General features: G+C 35.5%; 1 protein-coding gene across 4 annotated transcripts in view; it reads left to right on the forward strand.

Annotated features, from left to right (window-relative positions):
* Positions 1–23475, forward strand: part of St7l (suppression of tumorigenicity 7 like) — a 148473-nt gene that overhangs the window by 10690 nt on the left and 114308 nt on the right. For all 4 annotated transcript variants that reach the window (XM_048351738.1, XM_048351739.1, XM_048351740.1 and 1 more), the window contains exons 4-10: positions 198–252; positions 3659–3774; positions 11773–11851; positions 15238–15392; positions 17783–17880; positions 18140–18254; positions 21756–21828. In XM_048351738.1, coding sequence (XP_048207695.1) covers positions 198–252; positions 3659–3774; positions 11773–11851; positions 15238–15392; positions 17783–17880; positions 18140–18254; positions 21756–21828 — 691 coding nt within the window. The remainder of the gene's footprint in view (positions 1–197; positions 253–3658; positions 3775–11772; positions 11852–15237; positions 15393–17782; positions 17881–18139; positions 18255–21755; positions 21829–23475) is intronic.

A 23475-nucleotide genomic window follows, 5' to 3' on the forward strand; every position in this document is an offset into this window, starting at 1 on the left:
GTAAAATGCTATGGAGACAGAAATAAGGAAAACTGGATTTAATTCAAAACTTTTTGAGAGAAGGATAATTTATGCCTTATGATTTATAACATCTGTGGCTAGCATTGCTTAGCACATAGTAGGTTGACAATAATTGTGGCTAAATATTTAAATTCATATGAATAAATTATATTTTTATTTCCCTCATTGTTTTTCAGAATGCAAGGTATGGAGAAATCCTCTAAACCTTTTCAGAGGAGCAGAATATAGGAGGTAATGTGTGTGTGTGTGTGTGTGTGTGTGTAAATATGGCACCTGTCTCTGAGTCAAAGTACTATAAAAATTGGGCTGGGAATGTGGCTTAGTGGTAGAGTGCTTGCCTAGCATGCATGAAACCCTGGGTTTGATTCCTTAAGTCCCACATAAACAGAAAAAAGCCGGAAGTGGTACTGTAGCTCAAATGGTAGAGCACTAGCCTTGTGCAAAAAAGAAGCTCAGGGACAGTACCCAGACCCTGAGTTCAAGCCCCAGAACTGGCAAAAAAAAAAAAAAGAAATTGTGTATGTCCATCCAGGTCTTATACAGCACAGATTGGCCTTGAGCTTGTGAGTTTCCTGCCTTAGCCTCCAGAGTACTGAGTTGATAATCATGCACACCAAACATTAAAAAAAAATTTTAAATAAACTGGGCACTGGTGGTTCACACCTGTAGTACTAGCTACTCAGGAGGCTGAGGTCTGATGATCAAGGCTGGAAGATAAGCTAGCACTCTACCATTTGAGTCACAGGCTTTTTGGTAATTAATTGGAGATAAAAGTCTCACAGATTTTCCTGCTGGCTTTGAACCATGATCCTCTGACCTCAGCCTTCTGAGTAGCTAGGATTATAGGCGTGAGCCATAGGAATCAGATCTTACTATATAGTCTAGGATTTCCTAGAGCTCATGATCATGCCACATCAGCCTCCTAGTAAAAGAGTCTCATAGGCGTTCCTGCCTGGGCTGGTTTTGAACCATAATCCTCAGATTTGCAACTTCCAAGTAGCTAGGATTATAGGCATGGGCCACTGCTCCAGGCTTTCTTTTTAAAAATTCCTATTGTGGAAGTTAAAAAAAATAAAAACAGGAACAGTAGTATATAATTTCATGTAGTCATCTCCCAGCTAGGTATGACTATTTTAAGACTCTCAGTAGCTATTACCTAATAGATGACTAGAAAAAGAAATATAAATACAGTAAACATACCTTATTTGTGGACTTATTACCTGTAGTTTTTACCAAGCATACCAGTAATAGTAAATAAAATATCAAAAGAGGCCAAGCACTGGTGGATTACACTTGTAATCATAACTACTCAGGAGGAGGCTGAGATCTGAGGATAATTCGAAGCCAGCCTAGGCGGGAAAGTCAGAGAGACTCTTATCGCCAATTCATAGCCAAAAAGACAGAAATGCAGCTGTGGCTCAAGTAGTAGAGCTAGCCTTGAGCAAAAAAGTCGAGCAAGAGTGTGAGATCCTAAGTTTAATTCGAGCACACACACAAAAATATCTCAAAAGAGGGCTAGGAATGTGGCTTAGTGGTAGAGTGCTTGCCTAGCATTCATGAAGCCCTGGGTTCGATTCCTCAGCACCACATAAACAGAAAAAGTTGGAAATGGCACGATGGCTCAAGTGGTAGAGTGCTAGCCTTGCACAAAAACAAACCAGGGACAGTACTCAGGCCCCTGAGTTCAAGCCCCAGGATTGGCAAAAAAATAAAATAATACATACATACATATATATATATATATATATATATATCAAAAGAAATAGCAGAAACAAAACTTGTGAATTCCTGAATGTGCATTACATATGTATTTGTTTATTTATTTTGTCTTTGTTGTCAGTCCTGGGGTGTGGACTGAGGGCCTGAGCACTGTCCTTGGCTTCTTTTTGCTCAAGGCTAGCACTCTACCTCTAGAGCCACAGCACCACTTCCGGCTTTTTTCTATATATGTGGTGCTGAGGAATCGAACCCAGGGCTTCATGTATACGAAGTGAGCACTTTACCACTAGGCCACCCAGCCCCTACATATACATTTGATGTGAAGAAGCTCAGTAAGTCCTGTGTTACTGCCAGTTCTATTTATATCATTCTTGCTTTGTCCTCAGTTTTGTGAAAATATGCCTAAATAAGCTCATGGTGCCTCAAAGCAAGGTAAAAGTAAATAAACTTCATTAAAGTGAGAAAGTGGGGGGGAAAAAAAAAAGATTTGTTCAAAGGCAGCATGCCTTCAGCAGAATTAGGTGGCATTATGAGATAAACGAATTAAACATCCTCAGTTCTTTATTGTACTCCACATCCTCAGCATGCTTTGTTTTTCTCTAAAGGGCAGTTTCCTTGGAAACATGTACCTGTGTATACCAAATGTTTACTGTACTAATTTACACTTATACCAATAGTGTGTGCATACTTATTTCATCCTTAATAATGTATTTCCATCAATTTGATAGATAAAGAGTAAAATTATAGCCAGGAACCTGTGGCTTTCACCTGTAATCTTACTTAGGAGGCTGAGATCTGAGGTTCCTGGTTCAAAGCCAGCCCTAATAGACAAATCTGAGAGACTTTTATCTCCAGCTAACCAACAAAAAGCCAGAGATGGAACTATGGCTCAAGGAGTAGAATGCTAGCCTTGCTTAAAAGTAACTAAGGGAGCTGGGTATCAGTGGCTCATGCCTGTAATCCTAGCTACTCAGAGGCTGAGATCTGCGGATCATAGTTTGAATCCAGCCCAGTAGGAAAGTCCTTGCTATTCTTATCTCCAATTATTCACAAAAAAAGCTGGTTGTGGCTCAAGTGGTAGCCATTATTAGCTTTGAGCTAAAGGAGCTCAGGGACAACACCCAGGCCCAGAGTTCAAGCACCAGGACTGGCAGAAAAAGAAAAAAACAAAACAAAAAAGCTAAGGAAGCATGCAGGTCCTGAGTTCAAGCCTAAATACTAGGGTGTGTGCATGTGCACATACACACATACACGAATAAAACTTACAAAGAAATCCATTATTTTGTGCAACTACTATATATTCATAATTTTAAATGATTAAAAGATCAGATGAAATTCTTTAAGAAGGATAAAACTAATGAGATTTAATATTTATGAATGTAGTTAATTTGTTAACTTGCTCTTAATCCATTGTAGGGTGGAGGAATTAGAAAGTTAAATTTTTACTTTAATAAGGTCTGCGAAATTTTGTTTTATGTTTTGATAGCATTTTATTTTCTTGACACATAGTTCAGGCTGGCCTTGAACTCAGCCTCCTGGGCTACTAGGATTATAGCTATGTGTCACTACACCCGAGTTTTACTTTTAGCATTTCATTGTAATTCATTGAGAATACATTCAAGCCTTTAATAAGGTATATATGTATATGTGTGTATGCCTGAAATTGTTTCATTCCTTTAAGTCTAAATTTCAAAGCATTATTTATTGAATAATTTGTTCTTTTCTATTTGTTTTGGGTATTTTATTATCACCTCATAGGTAGTTTGTGTAGCTTATTTCTTTTGATATTACTTAGTAAGCCTTAAGAACATGCTGAAATAGAATTTTTAGTCATGTTTTTGGAGTTTATTGTCTTTTATAATAGAAAAAAAATGTCGTCTTACACCCAATTTAAACATTTTCTTGTGTTTTGGTAAAGATACACATGGGTGACTGGTAAAGAGCCACTTACCTACTATGACATGAACTTGTCAGCACAAGATCATCAGACATTTTTCACCTGTGATACCGATTTTTTACGTCCTTCAGACACAGGTATGTATTTTGTGGTTCATGGTTTATACAATAACTATGAAAAACTTTTTAGTGTTATTATAATACACTTGGCTTAGAATTATTACATCATCATCATCATCATCATCACCACCACCACCACCACCATCAACAGCAGCTGGAGAATCATTATTGTTATAGTACTGGGGTTTGATTTTAGGGTGTTAAAGGTAGCCATAACCTCAGCCTATTTGTTTGTATGTTTGTTTGTTTGTTGTGCTAGTGGGAGTTGAATTCAGACACTGGACACTGTCCTTGAGCTTCTTTTGAGCCACAGCTTCATTTCTAGCTTTTTGAGGAGGGTAGTTTATTGGAGATAAGAGTCACATAGACTTTCTCAGCATGGCTTTGAACCACAAATCCTCAGATCTTAGCCTGAGTAGCTAGGATTACAGATATGAGCCATGGGCATCTAGCTCCTCAGCCTTTTTTACTTTAGTTAGTTTTCAGATAGAATCTCTGAGATTATCAGTGTGTACCTGTATATCTGGCATTTACATTACTGACAGAATTAAATGTGATTATAAACTAGGCTAATGTATTCTTTGCTAAAGGATTTTAAAATATTTTACTTGTTTTATTATTTAGATATTTCATATCAAAAAGGCCCTACAGATCAAGCAGATCAAGTATGCATAAAAAACTAAACATAAACGAGAAAGTATAAACAGTAAGGAATGGCATGTAGAAAACAACAAAATATATTTTGGTTTACTTATAAGATAAAAATGTATGTAAAGAAATGTCTATGTTTAGTTCTCTCTAAGCTTTTCTCTGTCACAGAGAGTATTGAGGACTGGGATGTAGCTCATTGATAGAGGGCTTGCCTAGTATATATAGTTGCACTCTAGGAAGCAAGTGGTGAGACTGCATTATGTGGCTTCAAGACATGTTTTCGTAAGGCCTGATAATTAATGCCCTCACTTTCCTTATTTATCTGATAAGTTAGTGTGTGTGTGTGTGTGTGTGTGTGTGTGTGTGTGTGTGTGTGTGTCCTAGACTAGCACTCTACCTCTTGAGCCAAAACGCTAGCCACTTCTGGCTTTTTCTGTTTATGTGGTACTGAGGAATTGAACCCAGGGCTTCATGCATTTTAGGCAAGCACTGTACCGCCAAGCCACATTCCCCACCCAGGAGTTGCATTTATTTATTTATTTATTTGTTTGTTTGTTTGTTTGTTTGTTTATTTTTGAGAGGTTGAATTGGGGGTCTTTATTGGAAATCCAGCAGCTGCAGGTGGTCTTTTGTCACAAAGACCTCGAATACACTTAACACTGTTAGGAAACTGAGCCATGAGAGCAGGAGAGGAAAGAAAGAGCAGAAAAACAGTGTCAACAAACCAGATCAACTCCAATGGAGATCTGATGTGAGACACCATGGGGACTGGAAGAAAACTAGGAGACACGAGACACAAGGCATGGAGTCATGAGTTCCATTTTTATACTTGAATATCCAAATTAAAAATCAACTCTAAACTAGCCTTCTCTTGGCTATTCTGTCATTCGAGCACTTTGTTCTCTGGTACTACAGTACTTACTCTAAACCTTATGAATTAATGCTGATTTATTAATTCAACTAACAGAATTTATTTGTTAATGTTATCATATTGCTTTCATGTTTGTCTTCTTTAACAGAATAGGAAGATTTTTATAGATCAGGGATGTATTCTTTTCATTTTTGAATACCTGTCATATAGCACATTGCCTGTCCTACTATAAATAATAGGATTTATTCTTTTTCTTGTTAAAAGTATGTATGAGTGAGCCAGGCACTGGTGGTTCACACCTATAATTATAGCTACTCAGGTGAGATTTGAGGATTGTGGCTCAAAGCCAAGCCCAGGTAGGAAAGTCTACAAGACTCTTATCTCCATTAACTAGCAAAATGCTGGAGGTGGAGTTATGGCTCAAGTGGTAGAGCACCAGCCTTGAGCAAAAAAGCTTGAGGTGGCATCCAGCCCTGAGTTCAAGCTCAGGCCAATACACACACTTACACACTAAAAGTATGTATAAATGAATGGCATAGGTGTCACAGATATCCTAAACACTAATAGCTAGAAATTTACAGGTGATTTTAAAAATCACTTTAGGAAGTAAACACTATCACTAGCCCATTTTAAAAGTAAAGAAACTGCCATGAGTCTAATAGCTAATTAATGGTAAGACTGGTTTTAAGCTCAAGTGTTTGTTTTTTTTTTTAACCATTACACTATTCTGCTTCTATTGATTGATAGAAGAAAACTCCTAATATGGGTTTAAATAAGTCATTTTCTTAGCACTAAAATATGTGATACATCTTTTCTGTACTAAATGTATTAAGTGTGGATAGTAGCAAGAAGTCCAGGGATCTGTGATATGGTTACATAAAATGTTCAACTACAAATAGAGGAGAAAAAACAATTACTTTTGTTTAAATGTTTAATGTTTATATTAATAACAAGCATGTATAGAATGAGGGATATGGCTAAAATGATAGAGTACCTACCTAGCAAGCATAGAACCCTGAGTTCAAGCCTTAATATTGACAAAAAAAGTATGTGTAGGGGAAATAACTTGCAATAGAATCCTAATATTGTGTGTGAACTTTAACAACTGAGGTGACTAAACATGAAGCCTAATCTCCCTCATAGAATTACAAACATCAGTAGTCTTTTCAGACCAGTCCTATGGCTTTCCACTAAAGCTAGGTGATCTTAAAACATTTTTGTTTGAGTATCTTCTGAAATATTTTTGGAAATCCATATGTCCTTCCACACATTTTTTTTTTCCTTTTGCCAGTCCTGGGGCTTGAACTCAGGGTCTGAGCACTGTCACTGGCTTCTTTTTGCTCAAGGCTAGCACTCTACCACTTGAGCCACAGCGCCACTTCCAGCTTTTTCAACTTATATGGTGCTGAAGAATCAAACCCAGGGATTCATGCATGTTAGGCAAGCATTCTACCACTAAGTTACATTCCCAGCTCCCTTTCCACACATTTTTAAGTTGATATTATATGACTAAATGATTACAACATATATGATTTTGACATAATGCAAAATACCAATACTTTTAAAATACTGTACCTTATATTTAAATGTACTATGGAATCAAATTACTATTTTTTCTGTGTGTGTATATATGATGAGACCAAACCCAGGGCCTCTGCATGGATCCATACAATCTACTATTCAATCACACTAGTCTCTGCTATGGAATAATTTGTGACATACCATTGTCCATTGAAAACTACATAAATAAATACTCTTTTACAATAGTAAACTTTTAAATTCCTTTGATTGGTTGGTTGGTTGGTTTTGTTTGCTGCTTGCTTTATGTTTGTTAGGAGTCTTGCTATGTGGCCCATTTACACTTCCTCAAATTCAAGAACTTTATGCCCAGCTTCCCTAATGCTGGGATTACAGGAATGTACCACTATACCCAGCCTAGAGATCCTTTTTCTTAATGTTCATATATTCTACACCCTTGTATAATTTTATAAAATATTTTTACTTTTGAGAGTCTTTCATCACACTTGCAGACTTTTCTACAATAGCCATTTTATATAAAATTTTGAAGTTTGAAATTCATTTGACCATGAAGATCTAAATGTTGTGATCTATCCTTTTTATTGTTGTTATTTTTAGGGGAAATTAAATTTCTTTTAAGTGGTAAATAAAAGCATGAAAGTCTATATAGCAATGGAGAAACATATGAATGTTATGTAATATTTAAATTGAGTAAAATATACTTAATTATATTTTTGTCAAATCCTTGAAGATATTTACTTAGCTCTTTAAATTTCAGAATATGTCTTTCATATAACCTAATTGGGTGAGTGTCTTCATTGTCCATACTATCAATCAAATTATACTTCTTTTCTGACACAAAATGCTGACACATTTCTCATTTCAAATATACATTACATGCTTTTCCATGACAGCCAACTATACTGAATTCATCTTTTAAAGTAGAAAGACAAATGTTGAAGTTTTGCTTAGAGCTTATTACTTTGCCAAAGAAGGCTCTTGCTTTTATTTTTTCTTACTAATGTACCCTTTTTTTTCTCTTTTTTTTTTTTTTTGCCAGTCCTGGGGCTTGAACTCGGGGCCTGAGCACTGTCCCTGGCTTCTTTTTGCTCAAGGCTAGCACTCTGCCTCTTGAGCCACAGCACCACTTCTGGCCATTTCCCATATATGTGGTGCTGGGGAATTGAACCCAGGGCTTCATATATATGAGGCAAGCACTCTTGCCACTAGGCCATATTCCCAACCCCACCTTTACTTTTTTGTAAAAGGTATTTTCAACATTAGGAGTAAAGCATTTTTAATAGTAGTTAGGTATGGGTGCTAATGGAATTAATAAAAATTATAATCACTCCTTGATTTGAAGCATCCAAGAGCCAGAATACTCTATTGCTTAATGGCAAGTTCCACTGTTCCTGACTAAAAGTCAGGAATCCCTCTTATATGGTACATTGATTTAAAACTAGCCATCCACTGCTAGGATTTGGCTTGTAACCCTAGAACTTGGGATTTATAAGTGAGGAGGATCTAGAAACCCAGGCTTGCCTGAGCTTTCATAGTGAGATCTTAAATAAGCAAACAAAAGCTACCTTCAACCCAAAATTCCATTGTCCTTTTTTATACTATAGGACAATGTGTCTTAGAAAAATTAAGAGTGGGTAGGAAGCAAATCTTTTGTAGAGTAGAAGGGAATATGTCTCTCAGAGGGGGGATGTAAAGATTGTAGTTAGATAGAAAAAGGAAACTACTTTGTGAAGAGATTGATCAGAGGAATGTTCTTCAGGTAAATCAATTTTAGCAGAAAGCCATAAAGAGTGGAATAAAGCCAAGGCTTTACAAATCGATTCCCTTCAATCTATGTATGCCTTTTTGGTGCTTGAAAAGTTTCATGTACACCTAAAGCTATGTATAACCCAGTCAAAGACTGAACTCAAGGACAGCCTTTTATCAGTTGAATGACAATTCAGAAATGGACTGTCCCATCTTGATCCTTTCAGACATTTACTTTATAAAGGCAGTACTTTATATTAGCAGCTTTATACTAAAAAAAGAAAAGGCAATTGCATATATAATACATGTGATATGACACATTTCCCTTGATTTATAACCATCCATTATTAGGTTTTGTTCTTTTTTTAAATTAAATTTTATTGACAAGGTGATGTACAGGGGGGTACAGAGGGGGTGCATAATAAGGTAGTGAGTACATTTCTAGTCTATTTGTTTCACCCTCCCTCATTTTTCTTTTCCTTCTCTAGTTCAGGTAAGCATATATACAATACCCAGTGAACCAAAATCATATACAGTGACCACAGGGGGTACACCAAAGGAAATTCACCTAGTACATTAAACATAACAGCAATAATAAAATCCTCTTGTTTCCATCTCTTGGAGTTCATTTTGCTTAGCCTCATTAGGTTTTGTTCTTATTTTACTGATTTATTTTTCTAAGTTAAAGAACAAACTTATTCTCAAGCACCAGCCTTTAGAACTTTTTTTATTTATTTTTAGCATTTAAAAATCAGGATTCTGGGGAACTGGTGTATATATATGAAGTGATATATATATACCCGGAGTCCCCTTTAGTGGGGAGGCTAGAGTGGGAAATGCACTTGGGTCCAGGAGTTGAGGGTCAGCCTAGGCAATAGAGTGATAACCTTGTCTCAAAAAGAAAACAAATCAAATTTCACATTAAAATCTAAATTTACACCTTTAGCTAGAAAATAGGAAAGACTGGACCTGAATTTCTACTTTGCAGAAGTCAGAGAGAGTTAAGTTGTTTTTAGTTCTTTTGTGTTTCCTGCTTAGATTTGATGGGCATTTATATTTGTGACCCCTGACCTAGTGATTACTACTGTTCTCTTTTGTGTTTGTTAGAATATTGTTTAACTTAAAAGATAAACTTGAGCAAATTGCTAATTACTTGTGTTAGTTATTTTGTAGGCATATCATGAGGTCTTAGAACGTTGGATATTAAATCAGCATTTTGCTTTAAATTATTCCTAGGCCTTATTTTAGAAAAAAATATATTCATTTTTCTTCCTCAACTTTATTTCCGCCTTTCTTTTAGGCTTAGGGCTGCCTTGATTGTGAAGAATAGTCTTGAAAGATTGGATAGAGTATATGAAAACATAAGAATAAGAAAAGGTACCTAAAAGGGGATTATATAACATCACAAAATTAAAACAAACAAATGAAAATGAGATTGCCTTGATGTATAAGAAAATAGCAAAGACTGATAATAACAAATTAAATATTTCTTGTCTGGAATGGTTGTAACTAGAAGTGTTTTAGAGTTCAGAATTTTTCAATTTTGAGAATATTTGATTTTGAAAATGAGATATTGTGAAGAGATAGCCCAAATTTAAACACAAAATTCACATATGCTTCATATATATCTTATATAAATAGATGAAGGTAGTTTAGTTTTATATAATATTCTTAGTGTGCTTGTGTTTTGACTATAATCTATCACATGAAGCCAAGTGTGGAATTCTCTATTTGTAGTTTTATGTCTTAGATTTTGGAGCATTTCAGATTTTGGATAAGTTTTAGGGGCACTCAACCTATAATATATTGGTAAGAAAGTAGAAATACTGTTACTCTCATACCTCTTGAGAATATAAATTAATATTAAGGAGTTTGGTTGCACATATCCAAAATCTTTTTAAAGATACATAGATTTTAACCAACTGGAACTATTGTTCTAGAAAGGAAGTATTTTGTCAGCTATAACATGATAGACAAAAGACACAGAAAGATTGTTATAATATTTTCATAGCAGAAAAGCATTCCTTCAAAAGTAAAATGGTTATGATATATATCTGATATAGATATGATATATATCTAAAATAGCAGCAGACTATCCAATAAAATGTTGGTTAAGATTTGGCATTAAAATATACTTCTAAATATTATATAGCTTATAGAAGAGAAACTCATCAAAAATTTCAAATCAAATATACTTCATTTTGGTATTTTAGAATTTTTGCAGAATGATGTTTTCTACCTGGTCAGTATCAAATGAGTGCTGACTTGCATCAATTTGTCAAGTTTAAGAAGAAGCACTAGCTGTCAGCTAACTGATGACATGTTTGATATGAGAAACTTACTTTTGTTTCACAGTAGAATATATTGTCTCCTTTTCTAAGCCAAGACTATTTCATTCCCAAAGGAAAACTCATTTTCCTCATTATTCTTTCTGAACAGTTGTAGGTTTTGTTCCAAAATCAACACTCATAGGTTCTCCATATTTCTTCTCAAACTTCAAATAGGCCAGATTTAGAAATCTACTTTAGATTTAGAGATCTACTTTATTTACTTGTCTGTTTAACTTATAAGAAACTTAGCACTTAAAGTGATATCCTCATTTTGGTACAGCCAATGGCAGCAAAACTAGTACTGTTATTCAAAAGAAATCCTAACTCAAGGCTTTTACTGAATCCAGGCAAAGCTGACATTTTCCAGAGATGTATAGTATTTTGAATTAGTTCATTTTTCTTTTCCAGTTTTCATATAACATACAAATTCACGCATCTTTCTATAGTGAATCATTGAGCAGACAAAGACTTTGTTTTTAAGTTCTTGTATATTTTTAACTGTTCCATAGAATCTTCATAATGGTAAAAAGTAGAAGTGGAATATTTCATATTGATTATAATCTAATGTGTCACTCAAACTGAATTTTAACATGCACTTATATATATGTTTATGTATAATAATGATGTAGTTAATTAAGTACCTTACATGTTGTTATTCATATAAATCATAAATTTTTTTACTGTATAAAACATTCCAAATTTAATGTAAATTTTTCATATAATTAATGTAAACTGGTAACTTAGTTTCTTGTTTCATATGTTTAAGAACATGTTATTTAAGGTTTTATTTGCTCCTCTAGCACATTCTTCATACAGTTTGCATAAGATTATTATTTATGTTCATCATCTCATCCACTTTTTGAAATATTTTTCCTACAGTTATGCAGAAGGCATGGAGGGAAAGAAATCCTCCAGCTCGCATCAAAGCAGCCTATCAAGCTTTAGAATTAAACAATGAGTAAGTTTGAAATATATGGAAAATAAGTTTATTTTAAAGGAAAAACAGGAAAATGCTTTGGTATTTCCTTTTTTCTACCCCTAAAACACTTAGAGTATTAACAATCCCCTTTCCTTTTCTGCATACAAAAAATAAAATTTGCAGCATTCCCTGACATTTATATTTTACTTCTGAAGTTGTAAATGTATATATGTTTTTGAGTAGGCACATGTTAGAAATTCTATTTAAGGTGGAGAATATTGGTTATTGGTGATAATACTGGATAGTTAAAAGTGTACTAAAATACTTAGGCCATTGTTTTAATTTTTTTTTCATTTAAATCACTCATTGAAAGCATTCATTCAGTCCTGAGAACTTTAGTTGCTAATGGGGTTGAAGGCATAGAAGATTAAAGATAAGTAAAATACAGCTCTCACAACTTTTTTCCTTCATTTTTATAGCTCTGTGTCAGCTTTATGTCTTGAGAAGAAAAAATGTAAAATCTTGAGTCAGTATTTAAATGGTCAAATCAGTTAGTCTACTACCTATTAAATAAAAGATAAAAATATATGCCCAGTTGGGATGACTCAATGAATGCTTCCAGGATAATGTGAACTTAGAGTTTTCCCTTGAAACTCCCCAATAGATACACTATCCTTATTAAGAAGACCATCTTAAGGTGGAGCAAAATGGTAGAGTAGGGGGCTGGGGATATGGCCTAGTGGCGAGAGAGCTTGCCTCGTATACATGAGGCCCTGGGTTCGATTCCCCAGCACCACATATACAGAAAACGGCCAGAAGTGGCGCTGTGGCTCAAGTGGCAGAGTGCTAGCCTTGAGCAAAAAGGAAGCCAGGGACAGTGCTCAGGCCCTGAGTCCAAGGCCCAGGACTGGCCAAAAAAAAAATAAAAATAAAATAAAAATGGTAGAGTAGTGAACTCCAAAAGCAGTGACTAAGACTAGGCACAGTAGCTTATGCCTGTAATTCAGCTACTCAGAAGACAGAGAAGGGGGAGATCATGGTTCAAGGCCAGCATGGACAGAAATGATTCTTAGTCAATAAACGAGGCATGGTACATGCATCCATGGTCCCAGCTATGAGGGAAACCTATAGGTAGGAATGAGGATTGTGGTGTGAGACCAGCCCCAGCAAAAATTCAAGACTTTACTTGGAAAATAACTAAAGCAAAAAAAAAAGGGGGGTTGGGGATATGAAGTGGTAGAGCACCTGCCTAACAAGCATGAGGTGCTGAGTTAAACACTAGTATCACCAAAATTTAAAACTAAAAATAACAGTGACTAAACTTACTTAATCAGTTTTACTAAAACTCTGTAAAGGAGCTGGGAATGTGGCTTAGCAGTAGAATGTGCCTAGCATGCATGAAGCCCTGGGTTCGATTCCTCAGCACCACATAAACAGGAAAAAAAAAAAAAGTGCCAGACATGGCTCTGTGGCTCATTAGGGTGCTAGCCTTGAGCAAAAAGAAGCCAGGGGCAGTGCGTAGGCCCCAGACCTGGCAAAACAAAACTAAAACTCTGTAAATAAATGTCTAGATAATACAGTGAATGCTTAATCAAGGGGGAAAAATACCTAAATTTTTGTAGGAGCTTTGTGGTTATTTTAACTTATGATGGTTCCATTCCCCAGGCCCTAGGTAAGTGGCAGCCTTGAAGATAATACTGCATATTCCCAATATAGATTTCTAGTGCCAGAGAAAACAGAATGTACATTGTTCTTAAATAATTCTTTGTATTTTTCCTTGTATGATGGTTCCCTATGGACCCTCTAAAAAGGGCTTGCCTTTATTTCAGTTAACGGAATTCTCTCAGCATTGAATTAACTATTTGGAAGGACATTCATTGAAAACATTGGAAAGAAAAGGCGTTATTAGCCATTGTTATCAGACATAAGGGATAAACCTGGGGCAAAAATATAAGACAAACCAGAAGGCGTATGAGGAAGGCTGGGAATCAGGACATTGACAAGCTCTTACGTATTCTGCAAATCTCAAAGCCTGTCTACCCTTGGCCAAAGTTGAGCATGTGCTCAGAAAAGATTTAAAAGCAGGCTACACTCACATGACTAACCTTCATATTGTTCATAAATGGGAAATTAAGGCTAAAAGACAGAGTTGTAAATTGTCTAGCTAAACGTTGAAAGTACACTTTAACACAAGCACACTAAACCCACTTTCAAAAGCATTGGGTTTTTTTGGTTTTTTTGCTTTGTTTGTGTTTGGTTGCAGATGCTTAAGAAATCTTTATCTGCCCCACAGCTAACAACAACTTTCTAGTACCCAGATTAAAAAAAATAAAAATGAATATGAGTGCTTACTTAGCTATATTCAAACTTTTGAAATATTATTTTAATATACAGTATTAAAAACTATTACTGAAGTATTTTATATTTTCTCAGTCTTCAAAATTTGGTGTATACTTACATCACATTTCAACTTGCACTAAATACATTTCAAATGCTCAGTAGGTATATGTGACTACCAATTAGAATAATGGAAAATATACACTGGATAATCACAACTAAGAACAATAGCAAATGTGCTTGTTATTTCTGAGAATGGAAAGGACACTTCTGTGGGGGAGGAGCAAGGGGGAGGGAAGTTGGCCCAAACCAAGAATGAGTTTATTTTATTAGACAGCGGTTTAACTTTAACAAATGAAAAGAAAAACATCTTGGTGTTTTGGTAGGATGAAGAAAAGGAAAATTTGGAGTATACATGGATGTGAGGGTCGTGAATAGGCATAAGGGGGAAAGGACTGGAATTTAGACTAAGGGAAATATGCTTCATGTTAATATGGATGAGTCTTAAAGTGAGGATGGAGTCGCATATAAAAGGAATAAAGAAAAATTTTGTAGTAAAGGCCTAGGTCTAGGAATATGTTTCTGATCAGATATGAAAGGTTCCTAGTGAGCTAAAGAACTTTTCCCAGTCTTTACTTTGTCCTATAGCTGCCCATATGAGATGAATTTGCAAAGGATATAGTGACTAAGAGCAAGAATGACCACTGGAGTATTCGGTTCATGAAACTACTTTTTAAATATTAGTTTTCTTTTGAGGCACGGGAGTCCTGGGGATTAAACACTCAGACAGTTCTTTTTATGTCTTTTTTAAATGTCCTCTTCCACATAAGAAAACATAGGACAGTGTGTCACAGAATGCATGTAGAATAAAAAGAGAAAATAAAGAGTGCAAAATTATGGTCTTAAACATAATGAATATACCAGGGTGCCTCTTAATGTATTAAAATATTGAATGAAGTTTTTTTTCTTCAAAGATGAAAAGTATAGGGGAGGCTAGGGGAAATATGATATAGACTAAAGGGACATATCCAAGAGAAATACTTGCTTTACCTTTGTACTTAAAATTATCTTGCTTGCTTTCTTCATAGTTGTGCCACTGCATATGTTCTACTGGCTGAGGAAGAAGCAACAACTATTGTAGATGCTGAAAGGTTATTTAAACAGGCTCTCAAAGCAGGAGAAACAATTTATAGGCGATCCCAACAATGCCAGCACCAAAGTCCTCAACATGAAGCTCAACTGAGTAAGCAAACTTGAACTGATTTTTACTGTCTTTTAGCTTCCATAATAATAAGAATAATAATTTAATATTTAGAGGTCAGATAATTTTCATGACATAGCTGATAAGACTAGTTACTTCTAATCTATAGTATCTATAAGTCAAAAACACAAAAATTATGTACAAGCCAAAACGCTTGTGGGATTTTGCTCAGATAACCGGGAAGAAATTTGCTGTTCTAAGACAGTTTATTTCATCTAAAACTCAGGCCATTAGAGAAGCAATTCAAGTGTTTGGGCCAAGCATCAGTGGCTCCCACCTGTAAATCTAACTACTCAAAAGGCTAAGATCAGAGGATCTTGGTTTGAAACCAGTCCGAGAGACTCCATGTCCAATTATTACCTTGACCTTTTAGCTTATCCTATTCATAGCAATAGTAGATGCAAGTGTTTTGTTGTTCTGTGGGTTGAACCCAGAGGCCTTTGCATGCTAAGCAAGCACTAGAACCCTGAGCTACATCTCCAGCTCAGGCACAAACATTTGTTTGTTCTTCATATTATATGTGGGCATATAGTGTGAGGAGTGGTTTCCTTCCTCCCTCCCTCCTTCCCTCCTTCCCTCCTTCCTCCTTCCCTCCTTCCCTCCCCTCTCTCTTCTTTCTCTCCTCTTTTGTTCTCTCATTCTCTCTCTCTCTCTCTCTCTCTCTCTCTCTCTCTCTCTCTCTGTCTTTCCTTAACAATTCAGAGTTAATGGTTCTTTTTCTTTGTTTTTTTTTTTCCATTTCCATTTCTAGATATTCTCTTTTGGTAATGAGTGAGACACTGTTACTGAAGATGTTAGAACCAGCAATGCTACTTTGTTATTTTTTTTTGTGTGCCCAGAATGTTTTAGTTTTATGATTTGGGCAGGGAGTAGGCAGTAAATTGAATTATATTTGCATAATGCATTATCTGTTAACAGTTAAATTCTAAATCTTTTGTTTGTGGAAAACAAAATTTGGATGATATTTTCTCCGAGTTAAATACTGGTGTTCATAGTATGTTATATTAATGCATGTTACAAGTAATCAGGAGAATAGTTGATTCTGTAGCTTAGAAGTAATGAAACTACACATATAAAGAAGTCTTGCCATTTGTCCTTCTCTTAATATCAAATATAGCTCTGTTATGGAATTTTGTTAGCCCTTTCTAGAAATAGTTTTATAATTTGTTATTTACTAGCTATTAAGAAAACTTTGTTAGTCCCCAAAATTTTGTTCTGGAAATTGTGTGCTTTTTAATTGGAACAATAAAGAATATTTTGTGTGCATACACACATAATGAAGCACGCACATTTTGAAAAATCGAGAAATATAGAATAGGGTTAATGCAACATATTAGGAGGAATTATAGATCCTGGAGTTATAGCTCAATAGTAGAGTGCATGTCTAGAATGCTAGAAGTCCTGGGTTCAATTCCCAAAACCACCTAAATAGATACATATTTTTGTTTTGTTTTGTTTTTGTCAGTCCTGGGCTTGAACTCAGGGACTAAGCACTGTCCCTGGCTTCTTTTTACTCAAAGCTGGCACTCAACCACTTGAGCCACAGTGACACTTCTGGCTTTTTTCTATGTATGTGGCGCTGAGGAATCGAACCCAGGGCTTCATGTATGCTAGGTGAGCACTCTACCACTAGGCCATATTCCCAGCCCATAAATACATATTTTAATGGAATGATTTATACTTTAAAAAGAGAAAGAACCAATTGTTTATACAGAAACTTAAAATAATAAGCTAATGTTACATCTTCCTATTTATATATATATTTGTATTATATATGTAATATATAATTAATATATGTGTAGATTTATAGAGAAATTTGCAAGAAATTCCTTCCATATGTAACTTACGAGATGTGTAGCCTGCTTATGATATTTGTGCTGAAAGTTTAGCAACTAAATATAAAAAGTCACTTATACATGTAATCCTAGCTGTTGAGAAGGTGGATATCAAGAGGACTGTGGTTCAAGGAAAGCCCTGGCAAAAGTTCTGGAGACTCACCTCAACCATTGAAAGTTGAGGGTGGTGGTACATGCCTGTGTTCTCATCTGTTAATATTAAAATTCATTAATCAATTGTACATCAATTATATATACTGCACTTAAAATACTGTTGGCAAAAGTAAAGTATAAGCTTTTACTTTGAAAGTAGAGAGCACTTTTACTCAAAATTTATCACCCTAATGACCACTGATTCAATGATCATTGGTTCAATGATCATTAATATTCCTCCAAACTGATAGTTTAATTTTAATTGAATCTTCCAAGGTAAAAAAATAAAATGTATTGGCAATACATTAGTGAAATAGCCGGTTATAATACAAAATTGATGACTGAGTCATTTTTTGTTTTTGTGATTTGTTTTTTTTTTAATAGGGAGGGATACCAATGTACTGGTATATATTAAAAGAAGATTGGCAATGTGTGCGAGAAAATTGGGAAGAATAAAAGAAGCAGTGAAAATAATGAGAGATGTAAGTGAATTTGATAACTGAATCATTATTTATTCAAAAACTCAAAATGCAGTTTAAGTTGCCAATTATTTTAATGCAGAATCACTGTCTTTATTTGGCAATTTTTGTAATAGGGTATTTGTTTAATATATACATATATTTGTTAAAGGTTGGGTCAGTCTCCACAGTTTTATAAAGAAGCAAAGAATAATGAATCTAGTTCAGCTCTGTTGAGTTCTTATTATGATTTTAATCTTTTTGTTTTCCTCTTAATGCACAGTTGATGAAAGAATTTCCTCCTTTTACCATGTTGAACATCCACGAAAATCTCTTAGAATCACTTTTAGAGTTACAGGCCTACGCAGATGTTCAGGCAGTACTAGCAAAATATGATGGTGAGTTTTATTTGTCTTGATAATATGATTTTCTCTTTTCAATTGTGTAATTATAAATATGAGCCTATTGATCTGTTTCCCTGACTTTATCTTTTTAATATTATCATACAGCATTTAGTGTGTATAAAAGTACAAGTTGCTGTTAAGTATCTAGACTTTTGGTAAAAGAACCTGAGGAACTTTTCTTCTGTAAAGATATTTCTTTGCTTATTGAGTATGTAATACAAGTAGGCACTTGGAATACAATGGTGGGTAAGAGGACAAAGATCTAGGACTTGGAGGATTTGCATTATAGTGGAATGTATACAGAACTGAGCAGGACAATGAAGACAGCTTGTTAGGCATAATCTTTGGAAAAGTATAGTGCTATGCACCTCATTTATTTGGAATATCAATGAGAGATAATAGAAATTGCTTAGTATTTTTTTTTTTTTTTTGGCCAGTCCTGGGCCTTGGACTCAGGGCCTGAGCACTGTCCCTGGCTTCTTCCCGCTCAAGGCTAGCACTCTGCCACTTGAGCCACAGTGCCGCTTCTGGCCGTTTTCTGTATATGTGGTGCTGGGGAATCGAACCTAGGACCTCGTGTATCCGAGGCAGGCACTCTTGCCACTAGGCTATATCCCCAGCCCTTAGTAGTGTTTTTAAGAGTAGCAAATATATGTATGATCCTATAAGACAAGGATAAACTGGGGATATGGCCTAGTGGCAAGAGTGCTTGCCTTGTATACATGAGGCCCTGGGTTCAATTCCCCAGCACCACATATACAGAAAATGGCCAGAAGTGGCGCTGTGGCTCAAGTGGCAGAGTGCTAGCCTTGAGCAAAAAGAAGCCAGGGACAGTGCTCAGGCCCTGAGTCCAAGCTCCAGGACTGGCCAAAAAAAAAAGACAAGGATAAGCAAACTCTATTGTTGACGTTATATTTAAAGTTCTAGGTGAATTTCCTTTGGCATACGCCACATGGCTACTGTATATGTTTTTGGTACACTGGGTATTGTATATATGCCTACCTGATCTAGGGAAGGGAAAGAAAAATGAGGGTGTAAGAAATCACAAGAAATGTACTCACTGCCCTATTATGTAACTGTACCCCTTTTGCACAACACCTTGTCAACAAAATTTAATTAATAAATTTAAAAAAAGTAGCAAAGAATAATTCAAAGTGACATTTTACAATGCCTTTTAGTTACAGCTATTTATAAACATGTAAACATGAAGGGTAATAGGACAAGTAGTTTCACTCTTTCCGTTTACTAAATTAGGAAACTGGAGTTTAAGAAGGTTAAATATTAGGTTATACCTTCCAGCCAGTAAATGGCAAGCCAAAACTGAAATCCAAGTACTCTGTAGTCTTCTCAAAACAATAATTCAGTATACATTAACAATGCTAATTATTATAACAATGCAGTTTACTGAAAATGGAATTGGGAGAACTTTAAAGACATAAGTTTTCTCTTCAGTCAGAGGAGGTATCAGCTTTTAACCCCAAGCTGAAAACTTCCTAATGAACACAATGTTTCTGGTCCTATCTTCCATTATAACAGAAAATATAAAATCACTTATATCCATACTTGTCTTGACATAGGTTCCTATATATTAGCTTGATAATCTCCATGATTTGATAAGTTTGAAACGTGTTATACTTGGAACTTTGTTATTAATATCTGGAATTCTTAGGCAAAATGCCAGATTTTTTTTGGAATTGTGTAGACTTATGGAGAAATTGGCAAGAAATTCCTTCCATATATAACTTAGTGGATGCATAGCCTGCTTATGATATTTGTGCTGAAAGTTTAAGGACTAAATATAAAAAAAAAAATTCCAGAATAAGAACTATATGTGGTGGCTTATGCCTGTAATCCTAGCTGAGAAGGTGGGAATTGAGAGGCCCTGGCAACAAGTTCTGGAGACTCCACATCAACCAATCAAAGTTGAGGATGGTAGTACAAGCCTGTGTTCTCATCTGCTTGAGATTGAGGCTATCTCAGGCATAATGTGAGACCTTATTAAAAAATAATGAAAGCAAAATATCTGATCACATTGCTCCCGTGGTAGAGTGCCTGCCTAGCAAGTACAAGGCCCTGAATTTATTTTTTTTTAATTTTTTTTTGTCAAACTGATGTACAGAGGGGTTACAGTTTCATACGTTAGGCATTGAATACATTTCTTGTACTATTTGTTACCTCCTCCCTCATTCCCCCCTCCCCCTCCCCCTTTTCCTCTCCCCCCATGAGTTGTTCAGTTGATTTACACCAATCAGTTTAAGGCCCTGAATTTAAACCCCAGTGCTGCCCCATCTCCCAAAAAGGTCAGAATAAGACCAATTAAAATAAAATCAGATTAAATTAATAAAGCCAAAGTTGCTATGCTTCTATGTTGTCAGTTTTTATATCCCTCAGTTTTTATCATGCTGGAATCCTAAAGTCATTAAAAGCAAATTTACTTCCTTGGTATAGCTCTGAAATTGAAAATATCAAAAGTGTGTCATTCTTACTTTTTTGATAATACTATTTTAGGCATTCTTTTAAATTTTTATTTTGTTTATACTCCCAGGTTACTTAAAAAGTATTATTTGAGAAAATATGGAAAATACAAGAACTTAAGAAAATGGAAATATAAAAGTCACTCTTGGGGCTGGGAATATGGCCTAGTAGCAACAGTGCTTGCCTCGCATACATGAAGCCCTGGGTTCGATTCCCAAACACCACATATATAGAAAATGGCCAGAAGTGGCGCTGTGGCTCAAGTGGCAGAGTGCTAGCCTTGAGCAAAAAGAAGCCAGGGACAGTGCTTAAGGCCCTGAGTCCAAGGCCCAGGACTGGCAAAAAAAAAAAAATCACTTGTTTGTTTCAGGAATTGATTTAACAATATTTACAATATTTATTTATTTTATAATCTTAAATTTTTCTGTATGACTAAATGTGTTTATGTGTGTATATATATGTTATTTGTAATTACAGCTATAGCTTATCTCTTGAATCCTCTTACTGTAAACAGATTATTATAAACATTTCTTGAGAATTTGCCAGCAGTGTATACAGGGTTCTCAGAGACTGTCAGCCATAAAGTAGCATTCACTCTTTAGAATAGTGGAAACAGAGATCAAAGAAATTTCTGTCAGTTCATGGACACTAGACAGTAGAATCAGGCCTTTTCTTTTCTTTTTTGCCAGTCCTGGGGCTTGGACTCAGGGCCTGAGCACTGTCCCTGGCTTCTTTTTTTGCTCAAGGCTAGCACTCTGCCACTTGAGCCACAGTGCCACTTCTGGCTGTTTTCTGTATATGTGGTGCTGGGGAATTGAACCCAAGGCCTCATGTATACGAGATAAGCACTCTTTGCCACTAGGCCATATCCCCAGCCCAGAATCAGGTCTTTTAACTCTGTGTCCAAGTGCTTCTACCACTATATTATAACTGTTGGATTTGCACTATGAATTATGCTTATGAAAATTACCTTAAGACATTTAAAATAATTCTTACCTTAATTAAAAATTATTGTTACAGATATAAGCCTTCCAAAGTCAGCAGCAATCTGTTATACAGCAGCACTATTGAAAACAAGGACTGTTTCAGATAAGTAAGTAGTTACTAAACTACAATAGTTTGGGAAGACTGCTAAACTCAGTATTGGTTTTTTTCTTAACTGACTTTACTTGTATTATTTATGTATTTACCTAAGAGACCAGATCTTGCTAATAAGTATCTTGGGCTGGCCTGAAACTTGGAATTTTTCTGCCTTATCTTCCAAAATGCTGGGATTATAGACCTGTACTTCCATGCCCTGATCTTCCACTGACTTTAAAAATGCTTTTTCCTCTCTTATTTCCTTCCAAATAATTGTTGGTCCTCTGTAACTTTGAGATCTTTCTTTTCACAGATTGGAAAGCAAAAGGTGTTAGAGTTAATTTAATGAGAATTTAATTCAGACTTTACCACATACTAGCTGTAGAACGTTGGGCAAGTTCATTTAAGTTATTTCCTCATCTTCAAAATAAGAATGTTATCATAGGGTGGTTTGTGAAGATTATTTATGCAAAACACCTAAAGCAATGTTTAGAAAGAGAGTATGCACAACTGGCTATCAGTGGCCCATACCTGTAATTCTAGCTACTCAGGAGGCTCAGATTTCAGGATCACAGTTCAAAGACAGCCAGCTCCAAAAAGCTGAAAATAGAGCTATAGCTCAAGTGGTAGTATGCTAGCCTTGAGCAAAAGAGCCAGGACTGGCACCAAAAAAAAAAAAAAAAAAAAAAAAAAAAGAAGTACACATAGTAAATAGTATCTGGTAGAGAAATGGTTTTCACATTGTCTGTCCTTGGGATTGTAATTGAATTAGTCTACTTTTCTTCTGTTTTTGTCTATCCTTACTGAATTCTCTATATGGCAAATAAGATATATACAGAAACTTGACAGTGAGATCCTTTGCCAAAAAACAAACCAACAGAAAAAAAAAGATATTCAGTATTCCTAACTCTAAAGAGCAAAGTTTGAAGCTAGCCTGCACAGAAAAGTCCATGAGACTCTTATCTCCAGTTAATCAGCAAAAAAGCCAGAATTGGAGGCATGGCTATAGAGGTAGAGGGCCAGCTGTAAGTAGAAAAGGGCCAAGCAGAAGCAGGAGACTGAGTTGAAGCCCTGGTATCAACATCAAAAAGAGAGAGAGACTGACAGTTCTTTTATCTTAAAAAGTATTACTTTTTGTAAATTGCAATGAATATTCATTATCTTTCTTGATAGCTAAAATTTTGATAAAAATTTCTGTTTCATAAGATTTTCTGGTTGTCCCTGCACCTGGTGGCATTTCTCATTATCCCACCTTTTCTAAAGTGTGCCTTTATTGTATGTTTTCTATACCTCAGGTTGAATATTTCTATTCCTTATTATGCTTTATTTTTTTGTTTTCAGTAGCATTGGGGTGTGAACTTATAGCCTTGCACTTGTTAAGCAGGGGCTGTACCACTGAACCATGCCTCCAGCCCTGTTTTACACTGGTTATGTTGAGATAGCATCTTAGTTTTGTTTTTTTTTTTTTCCTGGGTGCACACCTGGAACCATGATCTACTTATTTTTCACTTCTTGCTGTTGCTAAAATTACAGCCATGTGCCACCATGCCCAGGTTCTTGCATTGAAATGGAGCCTTGTAAACTTCTGCCAAAGCTATCCTTCTTCCTAAGTAGCTTGGGTTACAGATGTGAACCACTGACACTCAGTTCTTGTTTTTAT

The sequence above is a fragment of the Perognathus longimembris genome, chromosome 7, assembly GCF_023159225.1.
Source record: "Perognathus longimembris pacificus isolate PPM17 chromosome 7, ASM2315922v1, whole genome shotgun sequence".
In the NCBI taxonomy this organism is placed as follows: domain Eukaryota; kingdom Metazoa; phylum Chordata; class Mammalia; order Rodentia; family Heteromyidae; genus Perognathus; species Perognathus longimembris.